This window comes from Protopterus annectens, chromosome 2.part0, assembly GCF_019279795.1.
Source record: "Protopterus annectens isolate FY-2018-M chromosome 2.part0, PAN1.0, whole genome shotgun sequence".
NCBI classification, from domain to species: Eukaryota; Metazoa; Chordata; order Ceratodontiformes; family Protopteridae; genus Protopterus; species Protopterus annectens.
In genome coordinates, this window is record NC_056728.1 from 1,939,284,579 (window position 1) to 1,939,301,785 (window position 17,207).

Consider the following 17,207-nt stretch of genomic DNA (forward strand, 5'->3'; position numbering starts at 1 on the left):
ATAAGGTTATGAATGAATTTAATGCATTTTTCGACAACTTTTGTTTCGAGTTTATGAAATTGTTGATTAGGCACAACAATCTGAAATTAAAGGGTTTAATTGGTGAAGTTGATAAACTGAATCAGAGTATCACTAATGATTTAATATTCCCACAGTGGGGAAAATATTACAGAAAGCAGTTTCAGTTAGTGAATAAGAAATGTGACAGGGCCTTTATTAAAAAAGAGAAGAAACTCCAAAGGGACATCACACAGTATCACAATAAGACTATGTACCCTTGGGGAAAAGGTCATCTTAATGCTAGGGATGGAAAAGAACATGTAAAACGAGGGTATAAGAAAGAAGGGGAATAATGTTAACTAACATCCTGATTACACATAATTTTAATCACTATGAACATTTTCAGAGGGGATGGAATCAGACAGGATGGGAAGAACAGACAAAATTATTTGGATTCAGGACAGGGGAGATATCAAACAAGACCGTATAGGCAACATGTAGACAGGGCCTACCCCATTAAGAGACACATCCAACGATAGAAAATATCCAGACATTTGGCATAAAAAGGAAGGCGAGTCAGGGGAGATTGTGAATTCACACAAAGTGGTTTTCACCTATAAAAATTTTAACATTTTACACTAACTTGGAAATTAAAAAGAAACACTTTTCCTTGTTGGCTTGGTTGAAAAAAAACTTTATTTTAGAAAATTGAATTTGGCTATTTTGTTTAAAGATGGTAAACAGCAAGAGAATAAGTCAAGTTTTAAGAAAAAAAGTTATTTTAATCTCCCTTTTACCCCCCTTTAGCAGTTTTAGAGGAAAATTATTGTCATTGTTGTTGTTGTTGTTATATAGAAAATTTATGGAAAATGTAAGGGGAATAAAAAGTACAATTTGTCAAAATCAGAATGAGATGTACTTCTAAAATTAAGAGATGACACATCAATAAGGGTCATGAAACCTGACAACATGGGGGTGTAGTCATTATGGGAAAGTTAGATTACTTAAAAACCATGTATAATATCTTGAATGACATGGGGAATTAGGCACCTATCTCTATTAATGAGATCAGTATATCTCACTGTAGGAGGGACTTGAGTTTAGAAGAGTATTTGATTGACCAAAGGATTTCTTATGATGCTTATAAGTTTTTAAAGGTTAAGAATTCAGTCATTGCCACTATATTCAGAAGTACACAAGAATGTTTCCAAACCACCCCTCAGGCCCATAGTATCTGGCAGTAAATCCCAAATGTTTCCCTATAGAATAGTCATTGATAATTGGTTGAAACATACTTACAACAATGTATCCCACCTGGTAAAATATTCTTGGGACTTCCTTGGGCATCTCAAAGATTTATGGGAAAGAGATTTGATTTTTTTGACTATCGATGCCATTAACTTACTTAGTTCTATTCCCAAGGTAGAAGGATTAGAACTATTCCACAATAGCATGGTCAAATATTCCAACTTAGAATGGGAAAAGATACTTTTTATAACTGAATTTATGACCACTGTTTTGGACAATAACTTTATCTGTTTGGAGGGTGAGTATTTTTAGCAGATTAAAGGGGCCCCCATATTTGCTAACCTCATCCTATCTGAGAGGGAGGCTATTTATGTGTTTAATATTGAATTTGTCAAGCATTTTAGATTGTACATTAGGTTTTTGGATGACATTTTTGCTTTATGGAAAGGAAGTAAAAGCAAAATAGAAGGCTTTGTAAAACACTTGAACAGTAGGAGTTCTTTTCTGAAGTTTACACATAGTTGTGACCCACAGGGGATAGCTTATTTAGATACACATATTTCACAGTCAGATAAGGGATTTAAATCTAAAATATATCGAAACTATCTTTCAGTAACTCTTATTTGGAATATTCTAGCTGCCACCCATATAGCCAAAAGAAGAGTATACTGAAAGGCCAATGCATTACGGCAGTTAGAATGACATCAACCTATGAGGGTGTGCTTACTGAGTTACAGAGAGTGGCAGCAATGTTTCTGGAAAGAGGATACCCACAGAGGTTGGTCAATGAAGTAGTTGAATATGTGTGGTCCCAATGGGGAAATACTTGCAAAACTTTACTTGGTTTAGGTTTGGTACAAGTATCGGAAACTAACAAGGAAAACACATTTAGTAGAATTATGGTATTAGAGTACAGTCCCTATACAGAAGAAATAAAAAATGTTTTCACAAAAAATTGTAATATACTTATAAGTAATTCTGAGATTTACAAACAGTTAGGGGAGTTACCTAGATTTGTTTATAGAATAGGACTAAACATAAAGAACAATTTAAAAAATGAAAAAATCAGAAACAAGAAATGTATAAATCCACAGGGCACATGCAAATGTGGGGATTGGGGTCAGTGCCGTTTTATATTTGAGGACAGTGAATTAATGGTTGACAACATTAACAAGACTAAAGTTAATTTCAAGAATGGTAACTGTAGCACTAAAAGGGTAATTTGCATGGCCAAATGCATGGCCTGTTTGGCATTTTATGTTGGTACAATCAAAAGGGCACTAAAGAACAGAATATATGAGCATGTATATCACATTAAGAAAGAAAATTGAAACAATGCTCTATATAGACACATGGCCACTAACCTAGTATGTCATAAATTTAAATTTTGGATAAATTAATCGTAAACTCTGGGGGTGGTGATTTAAAAACTCTATTGGAAGATGGTGAGATGGCAGCTTCAGTTATATGCCTCTACCCCCCCCCCAGTATCAATGATTATGTATCCCTTCAACCCATCTTAGAAATTGGAGACTGAAAAACCAAGTGAACTTAAATCATTTTTATAAAAGGTTTTTAACATATTCCTAATATGCAATGTTTATTTGAACCTCGTTATACAATTTCTGAATTTATGTACAGAATGGAAAGTATTTTATATATATTTTTTCATACAAAATGTCACTTTAAGACATACAGTTTTTACCGGACTAATTGGATAATTGATGGGTTTAATGGGTATATGGGTATAGATAAACATATAAAAAGGCTTCATTATTCAAATTTACTTTGATTCTGATGAAGTCCAGTGTTTTTATGTGGACAAAAGTACTTAATCACTATTAAAATGATTGGATTTTATATATTGGAGCTTTTGGGGGTCTTCATTTTCTACTTTGTTCCTTGGTTTGCCAGTTGACAGCAGACACTTTTGATTCTGTGTTGGGACTAACAGTTTGAAGTGACGGTATTTTGTTGTGTTTTGGTGAAATTTTCAAAGCCTGCCTTTCCAAAACTGTAATTTACCATGAAATGTATTTTTAATTGAAAACATAATATCTCTTTTACATCAATCTTGAAAGGTTTACAGTGTAAGTGGCAGATTAAATGTAGAAGGCTTCCTAAATACCTCCTTAAATATGTCAATACTTTGCAAAATATAATTTAAATGTAATTTCCTGATATATATCTTCAAAACTATTAAACTACTACTGGCTATAAGTGAAAAAAACTTTCTTAATATACTTAACTGAAATTCTTTATAAGTGGCATTATTAAGATTATAAATACAGGAATCAAAAATGCCAAAGTCCTTCACTTGTCCATGTCCTGAAAACAAAATCATTGTTTTCTATTCTTCCTCTGGCTTGGACTCTACCTCACCCCTTCATTCTTCCTCTTCACTGCTGCTGGAATGGTTTAGAATGATGGAAGTTTAAATCATTAGTTACTTCAGGGTTATTGCCATTTGAAATGGCATTGTTGCAACCATTTTCCTCAGATGTGTTACTTTCACCATCAGCATTACCTTCCTCAGCATCAGATGGACAAACTCATGCTTTAGGGAAATAACATGAGGCTTAAAACTTGAAGGAGCTGGATACATAGTACCATGTTTATACACATATATCTCTAACTTCTTTTTATGTAGCACAACTGTTTTGACAATCCTAGTAATCAAAATAAACACATTGCTGAATTCTGATTTCTTAACCGCTTAACATGAATATGTTTAATAGTCACTTCAAGTTCATGAAGTTCCTTTTTTCATTGTTCAGTGGAACCTTGGTTGTAAACAATTTTGTAAGTAATTCAAGCCCAACCTGATTAAAATAATTGACTAGATCTTAATAACATGGATTGTCCTGGTTCCCTTCAATAAAGACAACACACCGAATGACATTTGACAACCTTTATTAAACTTCCATAACATAACATCGATTACCAAAATTTAAATACAACTGAACATAGTGTTCTCGATTCTAAACACAACATAAATAATGTTAATCAGGACAGCATACCTGCTCATCCTGTCCAGTAAGCAGCATCCATACCTTTGCTCACTTACTTTACTTATAAACATCCTTATAATGTTAATCAGGACAGCGTACCTGCTCATCCGACCCAGTAAGCAGCATCCATACCTTTGCTCACTTACTTTACTTATAAACATCCTTATAACAATAATCAGGACAGCGTACCTGCTCATCTGACCCAGTAAGCTGCATCCATACCTTTGCTCACTTACTTTACTTATAAACATCCTTATAACAATAATCAGGACAGCGTACCTGCTCATCTGACCCAGTAAGCTGCATCCATACCTTTGCTCACTTACTTTACTTATAAACATCCTTATAATGTTAATCAGGACAGTGTACCTGCTCATCCTGTCCAGTAAGCAGCATCCATACCTTTGCTCACTCACTTTACTTATGAAGCTTCATAAACCAGTCACTGATTTACCTTCAAACCAAATAAGCAGTGTTCTTACCTCCACCTGCTTATCTATTCAACAAAACTCCTTAAAATGCACCACCAGAAACCAGAGGGGGAACAGAAGAGGGCAAGCCTGTCCCTCTTCTCTGCCTACCAGAATAAAATAACCACAATCCCACCAATCTGCCAACAAAAAAAGGAAGGGTGGGAGGGTAGCAAGTTCACATCAAAATGTGATTACTTACCCAGCTACACTCATCTAAATCCCTTAAGCACCTCCCACCCTTTAACCCTTTCACCTCACCAACCTCCCTAACCCATTGAAATCCTATTAGTATCAAACTAACACCCCCTTGAAGATGTCCCAGGATAACTTGGCTTGTGCCAAGCCTCATTTGGCCAGGTCCCCTTCAATAAAGACAACACACCGAATGACATTTGACGACCTTTATTAAACTTCCATAACATAACATTGATTACCAAAATTTGTTAAATACAACTGAACATAGTGTAGTCGATTCTAAACACAACATAAATAATTTTAACCAGGATAGCATACCTGCTCATCCTGTCCAGTAAGCAGCATCCATACCTTTGCTCACTTACTTTACTTATGAAGCTTCATAAACCAGTCACTGAATTACCTTCTAACCAAATAAGCAGTTTCCTTACCTTCGCTTGATTATCTGTTCAACAAAACTCCTTGAAATGCACCACCAGACACCAGAGGGGGAACAGAAGAGGACAAGCCTGTCCTTCTGCTCCATCACCAGCCTGTCCAGGCTGTTCCCCCTCACCATCAACGTCCATCACCTACTCACTCTTAGGGAGTAAGGCCAAACATCATTTGGTGTACAATAATTACCAGGACATTACCAGCCCCTGGCAATTACCTAATGCTTAACAAAGCATCACCGGCCACTGGAGTAAGAATACTCAACCACCAAATTAAAGCAATTACATATCACCCTTCCCAAACAATTCCTTTTACTTGCCCAATGGCATGCAAAACTTGAAAAAAATTAAAAATACCATTTAACAACCACCTTGCCAACACCAACTACTCATATCAAAAGTAAGGCACCTAAAGCCCATGATGGCTTTAGCAGTCTGACCTCTCTTTACTCTATCAATATGCTTGAATGCCACCAACAATATACCAAACTGAAAATGCCCTGTACCACAGGTCAAAACCAGATTATACCAGAATGAACCAAATAGAACCAAGATGCTCTCATCCAAAAAAAAGAAGCCAATCTGGTGGTCCCCTGCCATAAACAAACTTTACAACAAAAGGAAGAAACTGTTTCAGAAAAGAGGAAAATCCCAGGATGCAAAAAACTTCCTTACCAGCCTCAGTAAGAAACTGAGATCCCTCATAAAATCCTCCAAAGCTAGTTACAAAAATAAAATTGCCAAAGATTCCAAAGACAACCACAAGGCATTCTATAACTATGTCAAGAATCTAAATGGCAATGCTCAGATCTGCTCTGAGCTAAAACAGAATGGCATTAAATATACTGATCCCAAGGATATTGCCAATATCCTGGCAGATCAATTCAGTGCCAACTTCACCCCCATCTCACCCCCTAAATGGCCCATCTCAATACCTGAAGATTGCCAAATTCCGGTAATAACGGCCACACAGGTAAAAAATGCACTCTCCAAAGCTAAGAATACAGCATCCATGGGACCAGATGATATCCCGGGCTGTGTACTACATGAACTACAATATGAACAGGCACATCACCTAAGTGTCATGTTTAATCATAGCCTCACTTCAGGTTTTGTGCCCACTGAGTGGCGCAGAGCTACAGTTATTACACTCCACAAGGGGGGATCCACCTTGGATCCCGGAAACTACCGTCCCATCAGTCTGACAAGCCTTATCTGCAAGGCCATGGAGTGTATTATCATGGAACTTATAAACAAAGACATTGGCAACCTTCAAACACTGGACCCCACCCAGTTTGGGTTCATGAAGAGCCGATCTTGTCTCCTGAACCTGATTGACTTCTTCGAATTAGTCTCCAGAGCCATGGACAAGGGTAAGGTGGTCCACACAGCCTATCTAGACCTTGCCAAGGCCTTTGACACTATCCCCCACTCTGGAATCATAGATAAACTTACTAAGCTGGGCATTAATCCCTATGTCACCCAATGGGTTGCTAACTGGCTTACTAATAGAACCCACATTGTAAAAGTAGCCGACTCCAAATCCAGCTCCAGACAAGTGACGAGTGGAGTACCTCAGGGTTCAGTTCTGGGACCGCTCATGTTTGGCATCTACTTCTCTGAAGTACAGGCCAACACTAAGGGACTCTGGATAACAAAGTTTGCAGATGACTACAAACTGGGAGCCATTATTGAATCCCCAAATGATGTGGATACTCTACAAAAGGGCCTTACAGAAACAGATGCTTGGTGCCAGAGCCATGGGCTCAAGCTCAACGCCAAGAAATGTATAGTTATCCCCTTTGGGATAAAACATGTATCCGTGAATTACCATATAGGTGGCAGTATGCTAAACACCAAAAGTGTGATAAGAGACTTAGGGACACAGGTGGACAGTGGTCTCAACTTCGATAACCACATCGCCACAACAGTCAGGAAATCCTTTTATGTGGCACACCTCATCACTAAGGGCTTTTCATCCAGAAAAAAGGAGGTCATTGTCCCACTGTACTCATCCCTCATTAGACCCATTATAGAATACAATGCCCCGTTTGGTATGTACCTCTCAAGACACCTGCAACAACTGGAAAGGTCGCAGAAATACCTCACTAAAAGAATCACAGGCCTAAAGCAGATGCCCTACGCTGACCACCTTAAAATACTCCAGCTATACTCTGTCACATATCATCTACTCAGAGGCGATCTTTGCTTAACATACAAGGCCATGTCAAACCCAGAGATGTTGGACATGCTGCACTTAAAGAAATCCCAATCCCTCAGAGCCACACACTCCAGGGATCTAAACCTTGTCATCACAATAAACAAAACATGCTGGAGGGATAGGTTCCTGACCCAGAGACTCCCCAGACTCTGGAATAGATTGCCCATACATGTCAAGCAGAGTGCCTCTTTGGTCCTCTTCAAAAGGAACCTTGACGATTGGATGGGAGAAAGGAAATTCACCCCGGGGATCACATCAGTCACCCTGCTAGACAGGGGTCCAGGGAAGTAAATAGTGTGGGAAGAAATAGCCAGAGAATTGTTATGGCTAGGCTTGTATAGGCCCTAGGGCTGATAGCATAGTACCAACCTATGAACCTATGAAAATGTCCTATGCCACCTGGTCAACACAAGATTAGTGACGTGCCAACCCCATTCCGCATGTAGAAATTAAACTACATCAACTATTAACCCTAACAAAGTAACCCACTCAAACTGGCCAACTAAACATGTCCTACATCTGCTAATAATCACCACTGCCCCAACTGTAATGCGCCTTAATGACCATTGAATAAAATTAACTACTACCCTATAGCCTCTTCATCACTCAAAACATCCGCAAACCAAAACCATTACCTTTCCAGTCCATCTCTATCAGGGCATTGACTGTTACTCACTCAGCACTTCATTTGTAACCTCAATGTGCCCACCCAAGTGATCAGGACTTCCACTGAAACATGCATTCAGATTTAAACATGCAGCAAAACCATTCTCACTATGACAACCATCTAACGTATGTGATGTATATGTCTTTCCATACAAATATATCTGATATTAAGTAACTAGCAACTTAGCAGCATGGAAGAAAACCCAGGAGTACCCAGCGAAACCCACACAGACACAAGCAGGGCACGCAAGGCTCACAAAACTGGCCGAGAATCAAACTCGAGAACCTCTAGCTGTGAAATGACACAAATTGCTGCACCACTGCATCACATGATGTTTAAATATTAAAACTCTTAATTCTGCCATGTATTGTACATTATCCTGTATCACAAACCAAACCAGGTCATAAAACATAATACTTATTCTAGAGTAAGTAAAAAGTTGGTTGTGCTTCTTTCTTCTTCTTCTGAATCACTGTGCTTGCCTTTTAACCTATCTATTTCTGATTACTCACCCAATGACCCCACCGCTTATTCGACACCAAAGCATGATCATCTGTGAACTCACTGTATCTCACCACTGGAACTCGGCACACCATCATCTACAAAGAAAAGACAAAATTAAACCTTCAGATAGGAATAAGAAGGCTCCACCTTATACCCACCTATTCCAAACTACAGCCACAGCATTCCACGACCCCATCTGCAAGAAAGAAAAGACATATAATACACCCAAAGTACCTAACACATTCCAAGAAATCATTCCGCAGGTTATTGTGGATGGCACCGTTTTGGTTCAGGGGTGCCTATCCCCATTAAGGTGGAGGTATTAGAGGATATGCTTTGCCAGTGTCCTGATTTCATCCTTAAGACTGAGGTCATTCAAGAGGTTCAACAGGGATTTCCTATTAAGACCACAGTAGGTTTGTGGGGGGGAGTTGTAAGAACCTCCGTTCAGTGCAATAGAAAGAGGATGTTTTGGAAGAGTTGGTAGGTAAGGTATGTAAGGCAGGGCGTTTGTGGGGACTATTTGATACGCCCTGGGAGGGAATATACCACCGACACTCCAATCTATGACAAAGCAGCCACAACTGAAGCAATGCTTCCTATGAACGTATAAAATACCCCAAAATAAATTTAAGTACCAGTGAAATATATTAAAAGTATCAGAGCCACATGCTCCAAGGATTTAAACCTTGTCATCAACATGAACAAACCATGCTGGAGAGATAGGTTCCTGACCCAGAGACTCCCCAAACAATTTGGCCCTCTTCAAAGGAACCTTGATGATTGGATGGGAGATATAAAATTCACCCCAGGGATCACGTCACTGTATGAAGTGTGAAAATCAAATGTCTGACATTATTTGAACTTCAGTCCTCAAAAATTTGTGAGAAACTACCATTTTGAGAATGAGATGTGACAAACACCTCTACACCAACCCCTGTACAATACACAAATTCAATGAAATGTATAAACCGCTAATCAAAATCCCTTACCCTGTGTACATGGCTAGACAAACACTAAGCCCCCCCTTACCATCTGCATTGACTAGCTGTCCAAGCTGGGAACCATATTCCGATAATTTGGCCTCCCACAATAACTTCATTTGTTTCGTCCATGAATAAACTTAGCATATTCCATTGTATTCTTCCTAATGTTGTCATGCTTGCTTTTATAGGTTTACCATATTGTTATTCCCTACCCATGTTTGGGTCTGATATCACTAACCAACAATGACGCCATTATTTTTGATTTCCAGACCATAAATCTGTTAAACATATAGCTCTATAATTACCAGTCAGTGTTCGTAAGTAAACTATCAAAATATGAGACAGCCATGAATGATCCCCTTGTTAAATTCAGTCTAGCAAAATCAGTAAATCCCAACACACATCAAACTAGCAAATAAATGCACCACGAGTCTGCAGTCACTCGCCAATACCTCCCGCCCTCTAACAGTTCGTGTGCATGCAACCGGCTTCAATGAAAACACCAGTCATCAAGGAAAATGCTAAATACCAGGAATGAAGAGCTACGCAAACAGTTACTGAAAGATAGAAACCCCTTTAGAACGTATAGGTTCATGATGTCATAACTTAATACTAAGCTAACTGCCCCTTTGGGCACTTTCAGCCTAATCAATTACTTAATATGAGAATCAAACCCTGCACCTTGAGGCTGTAAGGTAAACTGTAGCTATTATACTGACCTCCTAGCAGAGATAAGGACTTTAGCATTTATGCCTCCCTGCAACCCTTTATTTACCATCAGTCCCCATTTAAAGCCTTGGACTGAACAATTAAAATAAGTCTACCCATTGCAATTCCTTGGAGCTTCATGCAGGGTATGAAATCTAAAACCCAGATATCTGTCGCCAATTCCTCCCCCTTTCACTTCACTCTTCAATAACTTACCCTCGATTTGCCAGCACCACCACTACCTAAATTGTAAGGACACTTAAAATGTTTTTAGTTGAGCCAAAACTCTCAGCAATGAAGCCCTCAACCACCGTCGTGTTGACATCCATTCCTTTCTCTTTTTTATTAACCCCACCACACCTACAAAAGCACCCAAAAATGCAGACCAGATAGTCAGCACCCACACCAACCACATGGCAGAGCCCCACCACCGAGACCACCATGGCTCCCCAAGATCCCCTTCCGTGAAGGTCTTTCCCAGAAAAGGAAAAAAAAAACTCTTTGGAGCTGCCCTACGAACCACCTGTCCCCGTGGTGAAACCAACCCAAATACACAGCATTATAAATATTCACCACATCTATGCAGCCCACAAAGTCATTCAGATCACCACTAACTCACGACACTACAATGGCAACAACAGCATGTTACCGCACATACTAGTCAAGCTACACTCATTCCAGCAAACATTTTGCCAACCAGACAGTCAAAACCACTCACAGAATATATGAGGCAAAATCCCAACCCCCCCACCCCCCAACATCTGTACAAAATCACTGGGGACTGCAGTCACTGAATGGAGGGGAGCTGACAGTTCATACTATTAAGACTAATAACTAATGAATACAGTGGGGCCATAACATCTTTGGAATGTAAGAAAATTTCATGAATATATGAGAGACAATTGTAAGGTACTTTTATTCGCAAACAGCTTACTATCTGACTTTACAGGACCAGAATGTATTTGTATGAAATAAATTAGAATACTTAGTCTTTGGGTACTTTGTATGTGAAACCAATTCAAACTGTCTCCAGTTTCACAGAATGGTCTTACTTGTCTCATTAGTTCTATTCCTCATAAAATCTTTTTTTTTTTTTTTTTTTTTTTGAAGAATGACAAGCCTTTGAGTTTTGATATTCTTCAAAAAGTGTGTGTCAACAATCGCAGTCCCCCACAGCCACAATCGGTCCCACCCAAAGAAAAATACCCAGAACTTGGCACCACTGACCGGCCCCAAAGAAGCAGTCCACCTCAATCAGATTACAACCGCAGCAGGACAGTCTGATTGAGGACAGTACCCCTCAGTCACCTATATACTTAGAAAACTGCTAGAATAATAGTTTTTGCATTAGCGTGAATTTTCTGAAGGACATGAAGCCTGCAACCAAGCTGTCTGTCATTACTTAGTGACTGCAATCCTTTGTAATTTGTCAGAAAACCACAGCTTTTATGAGGACATAATGTATGGGGCAAAACCAAGGGAAGCCCAGAAGTACGTACTCATCCAACGCCAAAATCTGCTTCACTGCAAACAGCAAGCTATTGACAGAAAGCTGCTCATCATGTCCAACTCCACATCTATTTCTGCTCCTTACCTCATGCTACAATGAATTCATTCCAGACAAGAAACATCATTCCTGAAGTGCAGGACACACAATCAACAAACCTAGGTCCACTCCGTAACTCTCGACCTACGAAAGGCATCCCACCACCTGCCGACACGAATCGCATGCATGGAACCAAACATCCAGCAAAGCCACATGACAGAAACCAGGAAGACAAAATTGACAAACAAATGCAACCACTCCCTGACAAACGGGTGCCCAGTAACCCGTGAAAGCACCCAAAACCATCCCACATGACAAAACTGAAACTGCAAGGTCCGCTTCCTTTCCTCCTTTTTTTTTTCTTTACAGCAAAGCCACACCATTTCATGCAACAGGGAGACAAATCCACTCCCTCACTGAGCTGGAAAACCACCATTACAGTAAAACAACCACGCAACCCCACAAACGACCCCGCTGCCTCACCGCACTCACCACCGAAATCCACCTTCAGACCCTGCACCTGAAGGCCATGTTCACCACATGCGTTCGTTTACAAGCCCCACTAACTAGCGACCCTACCACCGACAGCACTCCAAAACCTGTCCTTGACTGCAAATTAAATAAATCTGTAAGTACTAAAAGAAATCCACTTTCCCACCCCCTCCTAAAGGAGTAACAAAAGGGGGCATAACTTAAACAATCTGGCACATATATATCCCTAACCTTGGGGGGAGGGAACTGAAATTTACTCTACCATACCTTGCCACTATTAACCCCAAGGCTTACCAGTACCCTTACGCACCAACAGGTCATTAAGGACGTAGTACTTGCTGTAGCAAGTTCACGCCAAAATATGATTACTTACGCAGCTATACTCATCTAAATCCCTTAAGCACCTCCCACCCTTATCTCATTTCCTTCCAATCCACCCTCCCACCGTTTAACCCTTTCACCTCCCCAACCATTGAACTCCTATTAATATCAACCTAACACCCCCTTGAAGATGTCCCAGGGCAACTTGGCTTGTGCCAAGCCTCATTTATCAGTTCCCAAACCTTTAGGAAACTTAAATACTCTAATCCTCTTTGGGATTATCATAAGAGGGATGCATTTTTTTAAAAATACATGTCATAAGTTAAAGATTAGACCTCTTTTAGCTTTCTTTCAATTGTATGTATTAGGTAATTATAATTTTCAACACTTGAAAAGTCATGTAGCCTGTCTAGCCCCTTGTTGTCAGTACTGGTAAATGAGATAGAGGGAGGTGTCAGCAATAAATTTCAACTTTTAAATTGGAACTTAAATTACCTCAAAAACCCCACCAAAAAAACAGATGAAGTTCTTGAAATAGAAGGCCCATTCTGATCATGATGGACAAAAAAAGTGCAGGAACAAAAGTACAATTGCTCGAATCCATGTCATGAGAATGCCCTTCATATAGTTCACCATTGCTCTGGCCATCCACTCGAGGGATTACCTTACACATAATCAGTTCAGTCAGTTTTGAAACTAGATTATCCACAGAGGTTTGAAGACCCACCAACAATTGGGTTAAACTGTTAAAAATCTCATTTTGAGAATCAGGGACTGAATGCAAAGTAAAAAAAAAGACAAATGGGGTCCAACAGAATTGGTAAGAAAACAATAAACACAAAAATAAAAAACAATATAATCCACAGGCTGAAGAGTATCACATCAATACCAAATAATTACAAAAACTCAATGGACTCTGATGCACACCCAAAATAACTTTAATTATCCACTGCTTCTGTCTGTCCACACACAGACTTCTTTAGGTATATTGCAAAAAAGAAAAAAGAAATAATTAATTTGTTTAAATAACCCTCCTAATATCATATGATGAAATCACAAGAACACATTACAAAAATCAGTCAATGCATAATTTCTAATTATGCTAATACATTGCAATAAGTAAAATAAAACCATCATTTTTACTACACATTTTGTCATCATTTAACATTTAAAAGATGGATCTTTAAAATATTTGATTTTCGAAACACAGTTCAAGCCTCATGTTTTATCAGCCCCTAACTTAATTTGCCAATAAACTTCTTTAGCTTCTAGACATTTTTTGTGATAACCACTGCTGTGATCCATAGGTACTTGTTCAAGCACTTAGATACTAAAAAATAAAGAGATAACAAAAAAGAGTGGTGAAAAAAATAAGAAAATTAAAAATAAAATGCACACATTAAAATTAGCTATATTTTTATCAAATATTGGTACTTGCAGAAGCTGCACAATAAAAACTCTTTCCTCCACCTTTGCAACCATAAATATTCAGAACTATCACTTGATATCTACACATACAAGGATACATAATTCACTGAATACAACTTATCACAAGATAGTCTAGGTTGTTTTTATTTTAGATGATGTGATGAGAAATGACACATGTGCATGCACATACACAGAGACACACACGCGCGAGAGCTCATACACACACACACACACACACACACACACACACACACACACAATTTATCAGAAAACTGCACAATGTTCTGTAATATTTTTTCTGTTCTGAAATATAATATATTATCCGGCAATGGTTGTGTCTAGCATTAACATGAATGAGAATTTATTCATCATTTCCCTTAGGCAATGTATTTTGCAGACATTAGTAGTGCACTTATTTTCACATTTTTATTACAAAATACTGCACTGCCTCTGGCTAATTATTAGAATGTTTTTTTTTTTTTTTTTTTTTACTGAGATACCAGTACTTTCTGTTTTCATTCTGCCCCAGCTTCTGTCTGTACAATCACTGTAAAAACACAAACAACTAAATGTGTAATAAAGCTAAATTAAAGAAAGAAATTCCTTCCCATCCTTAAGAAACAAGCATGCAGAAGAGAATATTTTATATACTTCATTCTGGATTATACAGTTTCCATGTATGAGCTCATATAACTACCCATATATGCATTCATAAAAGTTAACACTGATCAGTCCAGACGTCCTAACCAATATGTTCAAAGTATTATGGGTCTTTAATAGTGTGATATGTAATTAACAAAGAAAGGGGGGTGTATTCTTAATCAATGTCCCAAATTAAAATTATATGCTTTCTAACAACATCAGCTGCTTCTCAGATTTGTTTCTAGAACTTAACTCCATTGGAACTATTCCTGTGCATTGCTTTCAGAGTAAAATATATTCAACTAGAGCTTTGCATAAGTCCCTGATCTTATTTGTCTGACTTCAAGAAAGTAAAAAAGACAGGACAGCTTTATCTCAGGCTTTGATAATGTAGCTCCTTGAGAGAAATCTTGACCTCCCAGCTGACTTAATTAAAGTTTATCTACTTTCTGAACAGACAGCCAAGACACAAATTGACATTGAAAAAAGTTCAGCCCCTAAGGTGAGCATGAGAGTTATATGTATTAACGGATTTCCTCTGCTGAAAGCCAATATTCAATCAGCTGATTAGTGTTATGTTGACTTTTCCATTTCTTTATAGAGCTTATGTCTGTGCCAGGGCAGATTAAAAGTGAACAGCAGAGTTAGAAGCAAAGAGTGCCAGAAGCCATTGATTGACACATTATACTAAATTTAGATGAAAGGCTGTAGTTATCAGTGTTCACATAATTTGACTCAGATGTTTTGATCAGTTTCATACTATTCTTCCATCAAGTTTGATTAGATTTGTTTAACTGTTGATGTAATGAAGTGAACATTTCTTTTGTGTATTAATGACAAAGGATGCTGGTGATGAAGGGCATATGTTTAAGTAATAAATCTTTGTTTATTAGCCAAGTGTGGTGGAACACTGAGTAGCATGGATGGAGTGATTATAAGTCCTGGATTCCCTGGAAACTACCCGAGTAACCTGGACTGCACTTGGAGGATATCGCTGCCTGTTGGATATGGTAAGTAATACTAACACATACTCGTCTCTTTATGCTCTGTGGCATTATCATAAAACAGACAAGATAAATTATTTGTATTTGTTTTTTTTTTTACTTCGCTTTCATTACTACAATGGTAAAATTTACTGCAATTTCAATTTCAAAATGTATTTGTATGGCTTAGAAAGATGCAAAACAGTCTAATGTCTAATTAATTTAACAATATAAGGTAAAATATTTCTTCCACAACAGTAGACTTAAGCTAAAATGGCAGTAGCTGTAGCATTTTTTTCTTATTTTCTTTGTTATTTTAAGTCTAGGTACAGTTCTTTGTTATAATGTTGTGATCATCCTTACACATTTAATAGAAAGCATCTGATTTGATTGTAATGTTTTTCCTCTGCAGAAGATAACATATTTTCATATGTTTAATATCTGTTCTCATTTTCAGTCCTTTTACATTGCATCATCTTCCTTTATCCATAAGTTACAGCACTAGTTTTTTTTCTATGTGATTTGATACATTTAGCTAGTAAAACAAGGACTCACCTCACATGTTCAGAGCACAGTTTTACATGTAATAACTCTCTAGATATTATTTGTGCTGTACCAGAGAACAAATGTGTACTGAAGAAAGGATCATTTAGAGCAAAAAAGTCAGCATTTTAAAATCAACCACTTTTGTGATAATTCGTGGACAAAAATAATACACAAATCTGGAAAGTTTTGTTTGTATCTATTAAACTTTTTAAATAAAAGGTACAGTTCTTGAAAGATGATAATGTAGCTACAACTATTTAAAAAATTAAAGGTGAGTATGGGTAAGGTGTTTTTCCTCCAGTGTGGATAAAATGTGATTTAAATAACTTTGACCTCATGGGATTATATGATGGCAATTTGTGTGTGCCTTTTTAAGGTTTGTATTCATTTATTATTTTTATGATTTTGTGTATACCTTATTATTATATTGTGCTGTAGGGAAAGGTAGCACCAACGCTACTCTGTAGAAGTCTGGAGTTCCAATGCAGGAGGCAATGTAGTACTCTGACATAGATACATATATATATATATATATATATATATATATATATATATATACATGGAAACAAGCATGCACACACGTGTGCACACACACACACACACACACATATTGTTTGGTTCTGTCATTTGCAGAAGGCATGTAATATTGTTGTCTAAATATTTTTTTTCTAATCTTTCACATTTATGTGGTATACAAACTGAAATAAGCCTGACATCCTGTGATGGATGTGTCAGACTTATTTACTTTCAGCCTTCAATGACACTTGACGCTCACTATACTGCAACATAGCATTGGTGTTCT

General features: G+C 37.9%; 1 protein-coding gene across 1 annotated transcript in view; it reads left to right on the top strand.

Moving 5' to 3' along the window:
* The window catches only part of LOC122792903 (CUB and sushi domain-containing protein 1-like), a 4,548,980-nt gene that overhangs the window by 2,215,013 nt on the left and 2,316,760 nt on the right, over positions 1-17,207 (top strand). Inside the window, exon 29 of the mRNA XM_044060461.1 lies at positions 15,770-15,886. Within this exon, the coding sequence (XP_043916396.1) occupies positions 15,770-15,886 (117 nt within the window). The remainder of the gene's footprint in view (positions 1-15,769; positions 15,887-17,207) is intronic.